General features: G+C 52.7%; 3 protein-coding genes across 3 annotated transcripts; 1 reads left to right on the forward strand and 2 right to left on the reverse strand.

Moving 5' to 3' along the window:
• Window positions 1-263: 263 nt before the first annotated feature.
• On the forward strand, window positions 264-1,856 carry AYO20_04666 (hypothetical protein; the record flags this gene model as incomplete). The annotated part of the gene is made up of 1 exon (XM_022642962.1): window positions 264-1,856. One exon carries the CDS (start codon window positions 264-266, stop codon window positions 1,854-1,856), a length of 1,593 nt encoding a protein of 530 aa, XP_022501017.1.
• A 1,884-nt stretch (window positions 1,857-3,740) lies between these two features.
• On the reverse strand, window positions 3,741-6,016 carry AYO20_04667 (hypothetical protein; the record flags this gene model as incomplete). The annotated part of the gene is made up of 2 exons (XM_022642963.1): window positions 3,741-5,461; window positions 5,518-6,016. The coding sequence occupies 2 exons, from the start codon at window positions 6,014-6,016 to the stop codon at window positions 3,741-3,743; spliced, it is 2,220 nt and encodes a 739-aa protein (XP_022501018.1).
• A 6,687-nt stretch (window positions 6,017-12,703) lies between these two features.
• AYO20_04668 (hypothetical protein) lies at window positions 12,704-14,276 on the reverse strand (the record flags this gene model as incomplete). Its single annotated transcript, XM_022642964.1, has 3 exons — window positions 12,704-13,024; window positions 13,136-13,978; window positions 14,034-14,276. 3 exons carry the CDS (start codon window positions 14,274-14,276, stop codon window positions 12,704-12,706), a joined length of 1,407 nt encoding a protein of 468 aa, XP_022501019.1.
• Window positions 14,277-14,404: the final 128 nt, after the last annotated feature.

The following is a 14,404-nucleotide window of genomic DNA, read 5'->3' on the forward strand; positions in this document are numbered from 1 at the left end:
CGCAAGCGCGCCCACGGGTTTCTTGGTCCGGGGTCACCATGCGAGGGTCCCTGCACCAGCCCGACCCAATGGTGGAATAGACCTCAATAGCTCTTACTCTTACTCAGCAATCAGCGGATCAAATGATGCCACAATGCGTGTAGCGGGCCAATCCGCATCTCGCCAGATCCCGAACATCGTCTGGAGCGGAGAAGGCGAACTTCATCCTGGACTTCCTCCATTCCTCAATCTTGTGCAATAGGAATATTCATCGGACTTGAAGAATGGACATGACACCTCCTGGAAGTGAGTCGACAGACGAGAACAAAACCCTCGGCTCGGATTTCCTGTGGGTTGGTTCAGGCAGTGGCACCAGCGATCCAGCCAGCCATATTTACGAGAAAACGGTACGGAGCCATGTCCAGCGATGGTCGAAGACGCGCACTGGTCCAACAACGCTGCGCAGCGGCCCTCCAATCAATAGAAAACGAAAAGTCGCTCCAAGGGTTCAGACGATCCAGTCTCTGTCGCCAAAGTTGATGGCCAAACCCTACGGTTCGCCACCAAGTGCAGGTTGCTTCTCTCAATTTACCGCGGCGCCCATGACGCCAACATCTAGTCTGGAAAGTCCATTCGAGTCAAGTGATCTAGAATTCGCGGAGATGAAGAACGCGAGCGCGACCGAAGTTGATTCCCCGGCTGCGGGAGAGCCCAAGGATCACTGTCCACCCGAATGCGATGCACCTGTCCCGGAAAAGGGAGATTCGGGCGAAGTTGAAAGTGCCATTGTCCCAGTCTCATGGAGAGACACCCAACGAGGGGGCCAGACCTTTCAATCTCGCATCCAGCAGACTATGCGGCTTTGGCAGTCAATATCACCTGCTTTGTCCGCCACCCTCGACTCGGATAGACTGGAGAAAATGGTTCGAAGTCACCACATGACCTTCTCCGCCGTCTGCTCAGTCAAGAAAGCTCTCACCACCCGAGAATCTCAGGAGGAAGCACTGATGTTCGAGCGGCTGATGAGGAAAGGTTGCAGAGATTTGGAGGCGAAGAGAGTAAAGGAAGCTTTCTTGCTGTTTGACAAGGCGTTGTCATACCTCAAGCCGGTTCTGATCATGCAGAATCTTCGAGGAGAGCCGATGTTGCTGCGTCTCATTGCTCAATTCTCTGGACCGCTCTTTGTGCCCCTCTGGCTTCGGGTCTACCAATACATTATCGGGCTCGCAGAAGTGTTGATCAGTCCAGACAACCCTTTCGGACAGAGTGCGCGTTCGTTTATCCGGTCTCCGGTGCCGATGATCGACGCGTCAGGAATGGTTCTCCGCTGTATCCTCGACGTAGTGCAGACGCAGCTTGGACCAATGCATCCAGACGCCCTAGATTGCCTTGAATACCTTGCCTGGTCTCTGTTCGACAGGGGCCTCGGACAAGAAGCTCTGGCCCGCTTCACCGAGCTGCTGCAAAACCAGGAAGCCGCCAGAGGAGCCATGTCTCCAGAGGTATGCCATGCCGTCCGCGGGCTTGCCGAGACGCATTTGCTACTTGGTGACCTCGATGTGGCCGAGCGTCTGTTTGACGAGGTCCTTGGTTGGCGAAGCATGGGGCCAGAGAGGGAGAGCCTGCAGATGACCGCGATCAGGGCCAGGTGCTTGCTTTCTCTGTCTCTCCTGGCGGAGCGGCGGCAGAATCCATTTCGTGCACGGTGGCTGTTGCAGCAGGCGGCGGATACAGCGTCTTGGGCACACGGTGAAGGTGGCCAGAACACTGCAAATGTTTGCTTCGACGAGAACCTCCCGGACCTTGATCCACTGGACGAAGTCAAAGAAGAGATCCAGAGGGTGCTGGACGCAGTGGAGTCGTGCTCGATTGATTGATTGAGTGATTGACTTCTTTCTGTATGGGTCGAGGTCAACTCCTAAATGAACGGAGAAGCTGAATGTCTCGGGCCCGCCAACATGGAACATTGGGCCTCGCATAAGAGAGAGCCATCTGTCGCCTTTCCCAGCGTCTTTCATTTGTCCCAGTCCATGCAGAACCTTTTGCTCGGAGTCATTTGCCGGACCCGACTTGCGGGACGTCAACTGGCCAAGGGCGAGGGGGGAGGATCGAGAGACAGGCTGTAGTGGCGTGAATCTAAAAGTTGACAGCTCCATGCATCACCAGGGAACAGGGGGTACCCAGTATGTCGGAGCAGGGCATTGTGAAAGGGACGCATCAGAATAACAGTCTGTACGAGGTATTGATGTGTCTTTGCCATATGGTTGGCTTTGTCGTGCAGTGCCAGAGTGCGCACCTCGCAAAACCACAAAGTCTCCGACGCAGGTTGGCCAGGTACCGAAGATGCAGGCCAGGGTGCGGAAAGCAGGGCGAGAAGTCAAAGTTGCAGGCTGCATTATTGGGCAGATGGGGGTGTGTCTGTTGGCGAGACAGCCACGAGTCCACAGGTCCACGAGTCCACCACGGGTTGACCGCTCAACGCTCAACGGCTTAACGGGAGGGGAGACAATGGGGACTTCCAGGGGCAACACAGGCATTTGACAGGCCCCAGGCACCGCCTGACAAGGCGTGTTAAGGTCCAACCGGGCTCAACCTTGAAAGGACGCGGTGCGTCATAGCATCAACTCTCTCGACTCTCTCGACTTTGTCCTCAGTTCTCGCCTCGTCTGGACCAGCAAGACTTCCCCCCATCACTAAGACATACTCTATCACCCTCTCCTTTGTACAGAGTCCATCTCCATCACCTCCTCGCTGCCGCTCATCACTGCCTACCCTAGACGCCACCGCAACCAACAGAGTTTCCTCGTTCGCCTATCTTTTCCCAAGCACAACTAGTCCCAGACCGTAGGGCGATGGCCTGGGACCACATAGACAACGGCTCCCCTCCCCTTTTCTTTCACTGTGACTGATCCCCGATATCCACAACGAAATGCTCGCGAGCTTCGACCCTCGTCTGGCCCCATGTCGCATGTCCCCCACGCTGAAGAACTCAGTTGATGTGATCAGCACAAAGAAGAAAATGCAGGATACCCTGTGGAAAGCGCCTTGAACCACTCATCAGAAGTTTAAGGACCACATGTCTGGTCCCAGCTCCTATTACGTACGTCAAGCTGACGGTCTGAAAAAAGAGTCTGTACATCAGAAAGAAACCTCTGAGAACAAGATATCAAGCTAGACTAGCTTCTTTACAAGGGATATCTGAGGTACAGAGCAAGCTAAGTAAGCTGTTCCCATATCTTCCTGCAGTTTGCATAAGTGCTCATTGCAGGGATAGGGAGATCCTTCTGCACATGCCGTAGAGTCCTGCATGGTATCGAGGACACATTCACCGACAAAAGCTCAACACTCGTGGCCCCTCCAACCATATCGTCTGCCTCCTGGCTATCCCGTCTCAAAAGACTGGAAGAAAATCTTATACAAGTTGAATTTTGTTTAACCCCCCAGAAAAGTTTTGGTTTCCAGTGTCTTGCGACCCACCGCCTGTCTCATTGTTCTCTCGCGCCGAAATTTCTTCTTTTTTGTATCCTGATGCCCCATCCCCAACCATGTCCGGCCTTGAATTGACCGACCTCAAAAGTAAATTCGTCCTTCAGAAATATTCGTCTCGAATCATAATCGTTCATGGTGTTGTGTGAAGCCACCCAATCATTAAATCGTAATATAAAGTCTGGCAGAAATGAAACAACACAAGTTCAAAATAGTCTTAGCTGAGCCAGACATATACCAAGTATACATCATGGCTGGCTGTTGACAAGCAGCCATCAGGTGGTGGCGTTGGTGGGGAATAGAGAATAGGAAACGCGAGTGTTGCGTCGGGGTCGAGAGGTTGCTGTGGTGGCACGTTTGCGGCCAACTTGGGCCTTTGACAGTTCGACTCCTGGCATCGACGACGTTCTCTCAGGGACGGGGATCTGAGACGCAGAGACACCCCGGTCATGCTTGATTGTTGGAGATGTAGTGAACGGTCCAACACATTCAAGAACTTGGGAATCCGCCGTCCTACTGCCCTGCGATCCCTCTCGTATCGTGTCCTGGCTCCCTTCTCTGAAGTGCTTCTCGAAGGAGGCGCCGAATTCTCCGAGATCAAGATTGAGGCTTTCAACCGAGTTCGCGAAACTAGCTAGATGGGCAATATCGGACAGAGTTGTGCTAGAATTTGATGACCGGTGCGTGCCAAAAATCGAGGCAATAATGCTTTCCTGAGAGCTCGACTTGCTCATCGTCGAGACAGGACTTCGCATGGCCCGGGTGCGAAAAGCGTCAGTCGAGGCAAAAGTATCCTGTGGTTGATGAAGATTGCTGGCAGCTGCTTCATCCAAGGAGACGATGGGCACTGGCTTCGGAGACTCTATTCCAAGCCCAAGGAGTGGAGATGATGGTTCCTGCTCCTGGTGGCGGCTAGGGCCACTCTCGTCGCGAGAGGGATAGTTTGGCATTTGCATTGTCAAAGGAGTCGAAGCCGAGGAAGATGCTTCATCGAGAGTTGGCTGCTCCACCAACAAATAATTCTCCCGGGGTATGCTCAGAGCACTGGGTCGACTGGGGATTGTGGTTGGAGCGTTGTTTCCACCATCCTCGTCGAACTCTGCATGTTCCCACGAGTAATCAATGGCGTCCTCCCAATCCTCGATATCGATAGGCTTCACACCAACAGAGAATCGATTCTGGGTCTTGGGACTGGCGTCTCCCCCTGCGTCTTCCGAGTCAGTCATTTCTAGATTCGAGGTCCTACACGGCGAGGTGTAGCAAATAGCGTCAAAATGTATTTCACCAGATGATTGACTTCGCCGCTTGCGCTGTTTCGTGGAAGGCGAGCCGAGGACGCCCACAACTGCTGGTTGGGGCGAGGAGTCAACTGGTTCTGAAGTAGCCTTCTCTTCGGGATTTTCTTCTTCAACCACCTCCATTAATGGTCTTGGAGGCGACGGCAATGGAGCAGTGCGAAGGGGAAGTGCAATGTCGTCCCTAGTTGAGACAGCGTGGACAACTTGGTCGTGTGGCAAGTGTGGGAGCGGCTTAGCCAAGGCTCTCGCATGACTGACAGGGCTCATGGCGGACAACCTCTTGGTGGTCTCCGAGGAGGGAGAGATATCAACAGGAGCAACGGACAGTCTCGTTGGCCGAGAGAAATTCTCCATCGAGCGAGACAGCCGAAAGTCTGAGGGACTATATGGCGGCATGAAGTTGTCCTTTGGTGGTGGGCTTGGGCGCGTTGGGGTTGTTGGTAGATACGGAATAGCATTGGTAGTCGGCGAAGTTGGTTCGTCAAATCCAACATGAATCTTTGATTCCTCACCAGTCACGGGAAGGTCCGTGACAGGGATCCCCCGGATCTGGCTGATGGGCTGCTGGTCCGCCTGTACAGCATTGAATTCTGAGGTGAGGTCTGTTTTACTGACTGAGTCCAGGCTCTGGAATTGGGCTTGGTCTCCGTGAGTCAGATGTTGGAAAGCAAAGGGGCCCGAAATGCTCCGTTTTAACCCTAGATACTTGTTAGACATTGGCATCAGATAACGGGGCCAGGCAATGGATTCTCACGTCTGGAGATCAGGGTGGGCTGACGTTGAATGCCCTTTATTGGAACCATCTCGGCAGCCCTGTCTTCGGGGATGGTGCTGGATCTATCTTCCATCTGGGAAGGCAAAAGGTTCAGCTTACTCCCTTGCCGTTTCAACATGCGAGTGCCCTTGTTCAGCAAGCTCTTCGCAGTACTTTCTTGACGCTCCATCAGTGGCAGTCCACCGTCGACGTGACTCTGTCGGGAGGAAGGCCTCGAGGCAATTTCATTGGAAGAATCTGACAAAGACCGAGTGTAGGCAGAAAACGACGAGGTGATCGTGTTCGTCCGCGACCTCACTCGAGGTTTAGGTGATAGGTCAGGATTCCCAGATTCGGCACTTGAGTACTCTTTGATTAACTCGGTCAAGGCATGGCCGGAAGGCTCATTATTGTCCACTGAGGCCCAGTCGCTGGTAGCGACATGCAGCTTGTCGCTGCTTTGCTTGGAATGTCCCTGACTCCATGGGAAGCGACCCATTTAGATCTCGTGTCGTTAGGAGGTTGACAATATCCTACGACCAACAACACACAAGGCTTCCGTTGTCTCATTCACAAGTGGTCCGGAGCAGATTTGTTCACGCCCGGCTTTGCGTATATGTAAAAGGTGGTCGTATGGCGTTGGCTCGAGTGGAGAGCCGTGTTGAGATTCCGGGGAAAGGGAGGATCGTTCGATAAGACGCGGGCTCTATATGGCACACGGGCTGCCTCGAACTGATGTTTCAGTTAGTCGACACTGCCATCACGTGAAACATCTCATGTATTCCTTCAGCTCTCTTACCGACAATCAACATCTGAAGGCGGAGGGGTTTCAAGGTACTGCCCCACCAAAGTGTCTCTTCAGATAAATTAGACACACCGATCTAACTGAAGAGCCTAGGAAGTACTCGGGGATTCTGCTCGTCGAGAGGGTTTGATCGTCTTGCTTTGTATAAGGGCAATAACAGACCCGGAAAGCTGTGTTGTGACAGGGAGGAACGCGTTAAGCTAGCGATTAAACAACTTGCAATTGTATCAAAACAAATCTCGATATGTCACAGTCAATATCACTGAGGTGACTTCATAGAATAGCAGTGGCAGCAACACAATCTGGACGATATACAAAAAGCTGAGAATGAAAGACAAATGTGAATCACGAGCGGGAGACCAGATATTTGGGCCTGATCTTACCAAATGGCAGAGCCCCGACCAGACAAAGAGTGGAGTGAGTAGCACGACCCTCGTCGTTCATGGGTCGAAGGCGTAAACATGCAGATACTCGTAGGTAGAACCCGAAAGCAGGGGCAGCGAGTGGTCCAAACTGCCGGCGAGGCTTGATGGCGGGATAACGGGGTCAAAAGAACAATCTAAACCGCGGAAGGCAAGGCTCCAGAGCGTAATACTTTCGACAGACGCGACTGAGACTGCCGGCTCGAAAAACACCCCCATCTTCGCAAAGCAGAAAGCAGGGGACTTGGGGGAACGTTGCGTTATGGTGGAGGTGTGAAGGAGCAGGCGAGGAGATTTGATGGGGCCGTCTTCTCGTCAGGAACAGGTGGATTCTGCAGTGACTTTTCGGTGGGTCGTATTCGTTGCGTGGGCGGAAGCCACAAGCCGGGACCTTCTACTCGGAACCAGGGGGTTTTGTACCTAGTTGCTAAACCAGGATGCTGGTAGTGCGTGTGGTGGTGCTGCTTGCGCATCGGCGTCATCCTCCGGCGCCGAGATGGGCTAGCCCACTTATCGTGTCATTTGTGGAACTCTTTTTCTTCCTGCCCACCCCTGGCTTTTTTTTAATACCCGTTGGACGAAGCGCGCGTCCGCTGGCAAGTGCCGCGGTCGGGCAGGGAGAGGAGGGATACGGTAGTAGTGCTATTTTCATGCGTCAGGGCGCAGACAGAAAATCTCCAGCACCCGATGTTGAGCATGTGGTATGACGAATTGCGGGAGATGAGGGTCAAGGGTCAATTCAATGAGTCCCGACTCGCAGGTGCAAGAAAGTGTTCCCACTCAGCGAGAGAAGCCTTGTCCAATGTTGACAAGTCGCTGGAGAATTTCAGGCAATCGCTCGAGAGGCCTGACGGGAAACCTCTGGCGGTAACAATGAGTGTATGTTTTGATCGACATTCGACCGAGTCAGACTGGGCGATTTCTGCAGCTGTCAGCAGTGGCTTGACAGTAATTGCTCTGTATTGGACTGGAGACTTGATGAAACGGGTCTTGGACGCGCTAAGCGATGAGGCAGACTGGGCAGAAGACCTCCTTTTTCCGAGAGGGGGTCAAAATGGGGAACAATGGCAGATTTCGGCGAGAAGGTGGGTAGAAGCTTCTGTGTGTAAGAGAAGAGAAAAGTTAGCGAGGTGAGGATTCCGGGAGACACGGAATTCATCTGCACACAAACCATGAAAAGACGATCCAAGGGACCATCACAGACCTGGATAGAGATCTGCCCAACGGCCCTTTCCGTGTATGGCTAGTAGCGGTGCTAGTGCCAGATAGTATCGCGCTAGTGAACCTAGCGCGACGCGGGCTGCATCTCCTCTTCATGCATCACTTGCGCTAAACTAAGTTGGGAAGATATCGCAACATGTCTACGACTCTACAGGCTCCCACGCCATGATGGCCTTGAGGTACCTTGTCCAGGTCCTACCTAGTAGTAGTGACTTGAATCCATCGTTGATACATGGAGCAACCGACTACGTTTTGGAGTAGGAGACTCTCTTCACCCAATTGGCACTCCTCTCGCCGACTCTGCTGGGAAGAAGACGTCCAGATCGGTACAGATACTTCGAATAAGAAAATACAGATTGTTTCCTGTCACGGCGGCAGCAATCTCATAGGACTTGGAACTGCTTGACGGACATGGAAAAGTCAGATATCGGAATTGTGCGTGTCCACGCCCAAGTCATCAGAACTGACTTCGCCGTCCTCGACGGAGGGTTCCTTCTTCCGATGATCGACATGTCCTCCGTGTTGGTTTTGATGCAGTGCCGACTCGTCCTCTGAAATGGTGCACAAAGGTATACAAGCTCTTCCGTGTTGTCTGCGGAGGAGCTTCTTCAAGGCACCCGTGCTCGACCGGAAGAAGGTTTTGCCCATCAATATAGGGCTTAACTGATCGACCGTGAGAGAAGCTGCTCGCAAGGCCCCTCCTATAGTCCTTTCGGTACCGGAATCTGCAGAGTCCATGCCAGGGACGGTACCTCGGAAGTTGATCAGACCATCATGGAAATATCCAGCTTGTGGACTGAAAAACAATATTTGTTGGAGGGCCAGGAGATGAGAACAGAGGCAGAGTTTGCATTTTGGCTCTGCGGGTGACGATCCCCCTGTTGTGCACCACACCATCCCAAGTACTCGGTACCCTAAACATTTTCTCGTCCCAACTCTTGATATGATTAGAGTGTATATGATTTCCGAGTCAAAATCAACAGATCATGTGGTGCTCGAAATATACGAGCTCCTTTCCACGCGTCTTTCTTCCTTTGAGAGAGAGAGCCGCGTCGTCCACGAGTATCAAACCAACCAGCACCACCACCAACATTTCGAGGTAGTACTAATTTCGGGCTTCAGAGTTACAATCACCCGGTCACTCGCTCCCACGCGTCTTGTGGTTGACGACTTCGACTATCAATTGTAGGTGTGTTCGGTACTCGGTACAGAGAACAACTCGCAGGATTTGTGTGACTACTGTGACCACCTTATCTTGAAGTCGAAGCGAGAGGGAGAGAAAAAATGACCGCGCAGAAAACTGGCCTTGGCGTCGTCGATAGTTGTGATGGCTTCAGGCCTTTTCTTTTCTTTTGGCTGAGAGTAAGCCATTGGGCACTGACCGTTTGCATTCACCTTATCAGTCACACCAAACAGGTGTTGAACCCCCGCGTGCCGATACCATTGACAGTAATGGCTTTGTTGACAATGTGACGCCTGCACTGCAGATGTTCAGCGCCTGAGGGGCACAAGAGCCATCAACAAGTCAGGCACTTTTTTCATTGACAGAGCACTCATCTTCCAGCCAACCGGAAAATATCGTCTCCTCATCCCCTGTTTGGACTGCTGCTGAGTGCCTAATTACAGCAAATCACTCCTCAGAAGTGGAAAAAGTAACCGGCTCGCTCTGGGTGTCCCGTGTGCCCGTGTGCCCCTCCCTCCTTCCGACCTCGCTTATCGTTCTCGCTTCCTCTCGCAAACAGTTGCCACCAGTTCGATAAGCTGCCTTACAAGACTCCAAGAGCTAGGGACTGAGGAAGAGGAGGAAATGTTCAGCCAGCTACAAGTTGCACGGACTAGCCACATCTGCCAGGAAAGGCCTAGGAGCGGTGAGGACAGATTCAGGGTTTGGTGAGAGTGATTGTGTGCACCACACCAATTCCCACGCGTCTACAGGACATCGATACCACCAACAAGCTCCTCAGAAACATGCGTCGGGTTAGCTGCACATCCACCCACGATAAGTCACCAAGGAATACCAGCCATCAGGGACTTGTTGCTCTTGTTCGTCAATAGCACAGACATGCTTTCTCGGCTGTCTCAGGGTCTTCTCCAGGGAAAGATACCAAATATTGGGGGGCATGAGGGGCTCGTATCCGCCAACCTAAAGTCACATCAATAACACAATTATTGGCTCACTCCAAGGACAGGTGAGAGATACCGTGAACTCGACGGAAGGACAACCTTTGGGGAAACACATCTACGGCTTTATTGGCCTGAGTGCGGCATCGCAACTCAAGGCTGCATGAAAATAACCTGCGTCGGTTTCATTGAGTTTCGAGCGCAGCATTGTCACAACCAGAGCACACGAGAGTCTCTCGTCGTTAAGCACTCGTACAACATCGGGCATCTGCGAGCGAGCCAACAAGAGCCTTCTCTATCTTCCGCAGCAACTCCCCACGAGGCGGAAGTCCTGCTAGCTCCCCCTTCGTAGCTTGCATCGCCAGGGGTACTGCGCATGTTGTAGCGCAAGAAGCTGCAGTTTTCCACATGGCAGCGCCCTCTGGAGTAATCCTCAAACCTTGTCGAGCTGGTCCTGGGCTCGGTGCAGGAATGCGGCAGCTTTCCCCTGACAGCCGCTTCAGGCACCCAGGCACTTTTGCATTTAGCCTGCAAATATCCAATCCGTTGGTCGCATGCTCTCCACGCTCGAAGTCCGGACAAATCACGATAGCAGGAGAGAGGTCCTCTGGAGGCCAGTCTGCTGAAGACTTTCTGGGAAGTGTACTCCTTACGACGAGTATGCGGTGAGTACTCGTACCGAGTACATTGAGCCATGCTCTTTCTTAGTGCATCTGTCAAAGAGCCGTCTGCTGCCTCAACGACAGCACGTCTACCACACAAAACCTAGGCAATTTTGTGTGTCTTGGTGGCTTTTCAATAATAATCACTTCTGACTTCAGCCACATCTGCAAAGAGACTCCAGGCGAGGCCATCAACCCTGCAAACTCAGCTATAAACTTTGTCGACGAGGAGAGTCTGATCACCACGAAGCGCGACATGGCGTTTTTCTCTCCAGGGAGGCTAATCCCGTCTGCTCCAAGCGTAACGCTGATTGCCGTGGCCTTCTCCAGAATTGCTCCTCTACGGTTGCGGAGCGTCCATGCCGTGTGCGCTCAATAGTTCAAGTCGCGTTCAACAATTTTGGTCCATTTGTACCAGGTACTCTGCGGCACGCGTGAGTACAAGGATCAAGGACTATTCCCGCGTCCTGCAAGGGAGAATGAGCATTCAGTGCCTTGTCTTTGCGACATCCACAAGATGCCCACAATCGCGGTGTCTGACCTTTCGCCTGCGAGTACCCCGGTAGACGGTTTCAGCTGTCTGCTCATGCAATCAGTCCACACCTGTCTAGCTGGCGAAGCAAAGCAGGGGAGTTACTGGCACCTCATCAGCCCTATGGCGCCTCTTGCAGATGCACGGAGAAACAGCCCTCGGGAATTTTTGCATCGACCATGTTTTGTGCATGTATTGTACGTACAGTATTCGTCTACCAAGTACTCCCTTACCGAGGCATCAGCGGACACTGTTCGTCTTCGAGGACCAAGCGAAACAGCTCCACCATGCCACAATTGGTATTCTTGATCCTGAGTCTACCAGCATGTATGTACTCCGTACTCGGCACATTCATTGTCAGGCACAGCATCGACAGCCCGTCTCCACAGCTTCAATACTCGCAAATGATTTCAACCAGGGCACTCAGGGCTATGATTATTAGGTGCTTACGCCCTCTGAGACCTTGCCAAGGGAGAGTATACGGAGTAGAGGAGGTACTTGTACGTCTTACCTACGCTACAGCTAGTTGGTCTGCGCAGAACGAACCTCGATTCAGCTCCAACAGTACCTCGTACATGTACCTGGTACTGTACAGTGGGTGCTCCTCATGGCCGTGGACACTTGGACATCAATGCCGACACGCAGGACCGATTAATCCCCGTTGTGCCCACAATCATGCAGTCTTTTGTTTGTTACACTGCGGTCCATGTCGAGGCCACAGAAAGGACATTATTTGACAGCTGTCACCCGCAAATCACGATTTCGGTATCACTCTCTGAAGACTGGGTCCGTTGCACCCCGGTCACGTCTGGCGAACCCAGGATATCGCTGCCAAAATGCAGGCCCCCATAGCAAGCCCAAGGTATTCATCCCCTTTTTCCCCCCTACTGCGGATTCTTTTTTTTTCCTCTGCTGATCCTTTCCCTGCATAATGATGTCTGGCTGTCCACATTTCCCTTTTCTCTCATACGCGGCCTAAAGGGAACTCCCCCAGCCATCGGGGACCTCGCCAGTGCCCGATAGTCCCAAGTGTAGGTTGCCTTACCAGGTGTCTCACTTCGCAGCCAATCCACAATAACAATAATAATAATAATAATACTGGGAATACCAGACTCGGTTGGAAGGAAATTTCTGCCCTCGCACACAAAAGATCCTCCTACTCGGAATGGCAGTGGAACATCCCCTGACATACCAGCGGGGCTCATAACGCGCCCTTCCCCATCGCAGCTGGGTATTCATGCAGGCACAGTTCAATACTATTGCTTGTCCAAAGTCCCGGAGAACAGAAATTCCCACTGCGAAATATTCTTTCTCAAGGAGATAAATCGGTTATACAGAGCCGGAAGAAAGTGCGTGCCCACTACACGCTTGCCAGGTTAAAGGGCATTGCCCCCTTTTGCTGGGTGTTTTGGAAGTGGGACGGTCAACCAAACAGCGTCCTGTTGCCAGCTTCAATCGCCTTCCGCTCTCCTTCACTCATGTCCGGAGAGAAATCCCACATCGTTTTTCCCAGTCCCATGGCGCGCTTCCCTGCATCATTGACTTGATCCCAGGATACAGCTCCAAGAAAGCCAACCTCGCCATCACCACCGGCCCCGGGGAAGTCTGGCGGCGGGCTGTATGCCAGTGCACTCATCCGTTGTCTCTTCAAGAACTCGACATTGGGCCCGGTGATTGCACATGCAGGAATATACATGACGCTACTGTCACCTTTGCCACGGTGCTCCTTGTCTACCGCGTGGATCTGGGGATCGCTGTCAGCTTCTCCATGGCATTGACCAAATGGGGGCCATTCACTATGACGCTGACTTGGCCAAAAACAGACAACATCTTTCAAACAGGACAAGGGACTCACCATGTCACAATGCCAAGCGACATAATCACCCGGTTCAACTTTGGGCATGCTCACCATAGTGGTGTCAAGCTCGAGGCCAGGGTGAGATACAGGGTCATATTCCTGACATGCAGCTGGTACGGAGTTTGGAAACGTGGCGTCCAGGTTCAGCTTGCCGGTCTGAAGATCGATAAATGGTCTCAGTATCAGGTAAGATGTGGCATGCCGAATCAAGGGGCAGACTCTCAGGGTGCCTTCACCAGGGCCCGTTGAGGACATGGACAGCCAGCCCTGAAACAAGCGAAACATGCTGCAAGCACCGGCTCCATTGTACAAGTCCATCCTGGCATCGATGCGGTGGCGTGCGTCGAAGGGGTCATACTCTTCCCAGCGACCCTTGAGGATGGGCTGATATACGCGAGCATACTCGGGATCTTCCCAGCGCTCGAGACTTCCCCCATCAGTGTGCGGGCCCAGTGAGAACTTTGCGTCGCCCGGTTGCCGGATGCGAAAGCGGTCAGCGTAAGTCAGAGGGTAGGTTGTAGATATCTCTGACGACGGGTCGGAGGAGTGCCAGAAAGAGGCGAGAAAAGACTGCGCTTTCAGCATGTTCGGATGAGCCCGTGCTTGGATCTGGGAAGGAGTCCAATACAACTCGTACACGGCAGGATTATCTGGCGGGAAAGCTCTGACTTTGGACCGATTCGCGGCAATATATTCCTTGGCTTGCCGTTTGAGATCCAGCGCCTGCTCTCGAGGGAGAACATTACGAATGACCGCAGTCCCTCGATGGCGGAGCGCGTCGAGCTTCGCGCGAGGCACAGTCCCAGCAACGATATCCCGAAATTCAATGCTAGGAATAACCTGGAACGCAACATTCAGCCATTTGCATATCTCTGACGGAAGGGATGGAGCGTACGTTACTGCCTTGTGATCTAATCTCGGCAATCTCCCGCTCCAGACTCTCCGACAGTCGCTGCCAGGACGCTGTTATGGCGTCTTCATTGCCCTTGATCAATTTCTTCTTCAACGCGCTGAACCGTGGTGGCAGAGGATCAGGTTTCTTGCCAGATAGAGAGGGAAAGACGGAGCTGATGTCACCGGCCTCTTTGGTCAAGGTGGAAGCGGCACGACGCAAGGTGGTGTTGAGGTGACTCTTCATGGTCTCTGCGCGGGTGGGGGGGCGAGCTGAATATGCGACGGTGTCAGACTCTCTCTCACTGCTCTCTATTTTCTGTTTTCTGTTCTCTGTTCAGTTCCATTGTCTGAATTTATCCTCGATCATGCCGC

This window comes from Fonsecaea nubica (genome assembly GCF_001646965.1).
Source record: "Fonsecaea nubica strain CBS 269.64 chromosome Unknown Scaff25, whole genome shotgun sequence".
NCBI classification, from domain to species: domain Eukaryota; kingdom Fungi; phylum Ascomycota; class Eurotiomycetes; order Chaetothyriales; family Herpotrichiellaceae; genus Fonsecaea; species Fonsecaea nubica.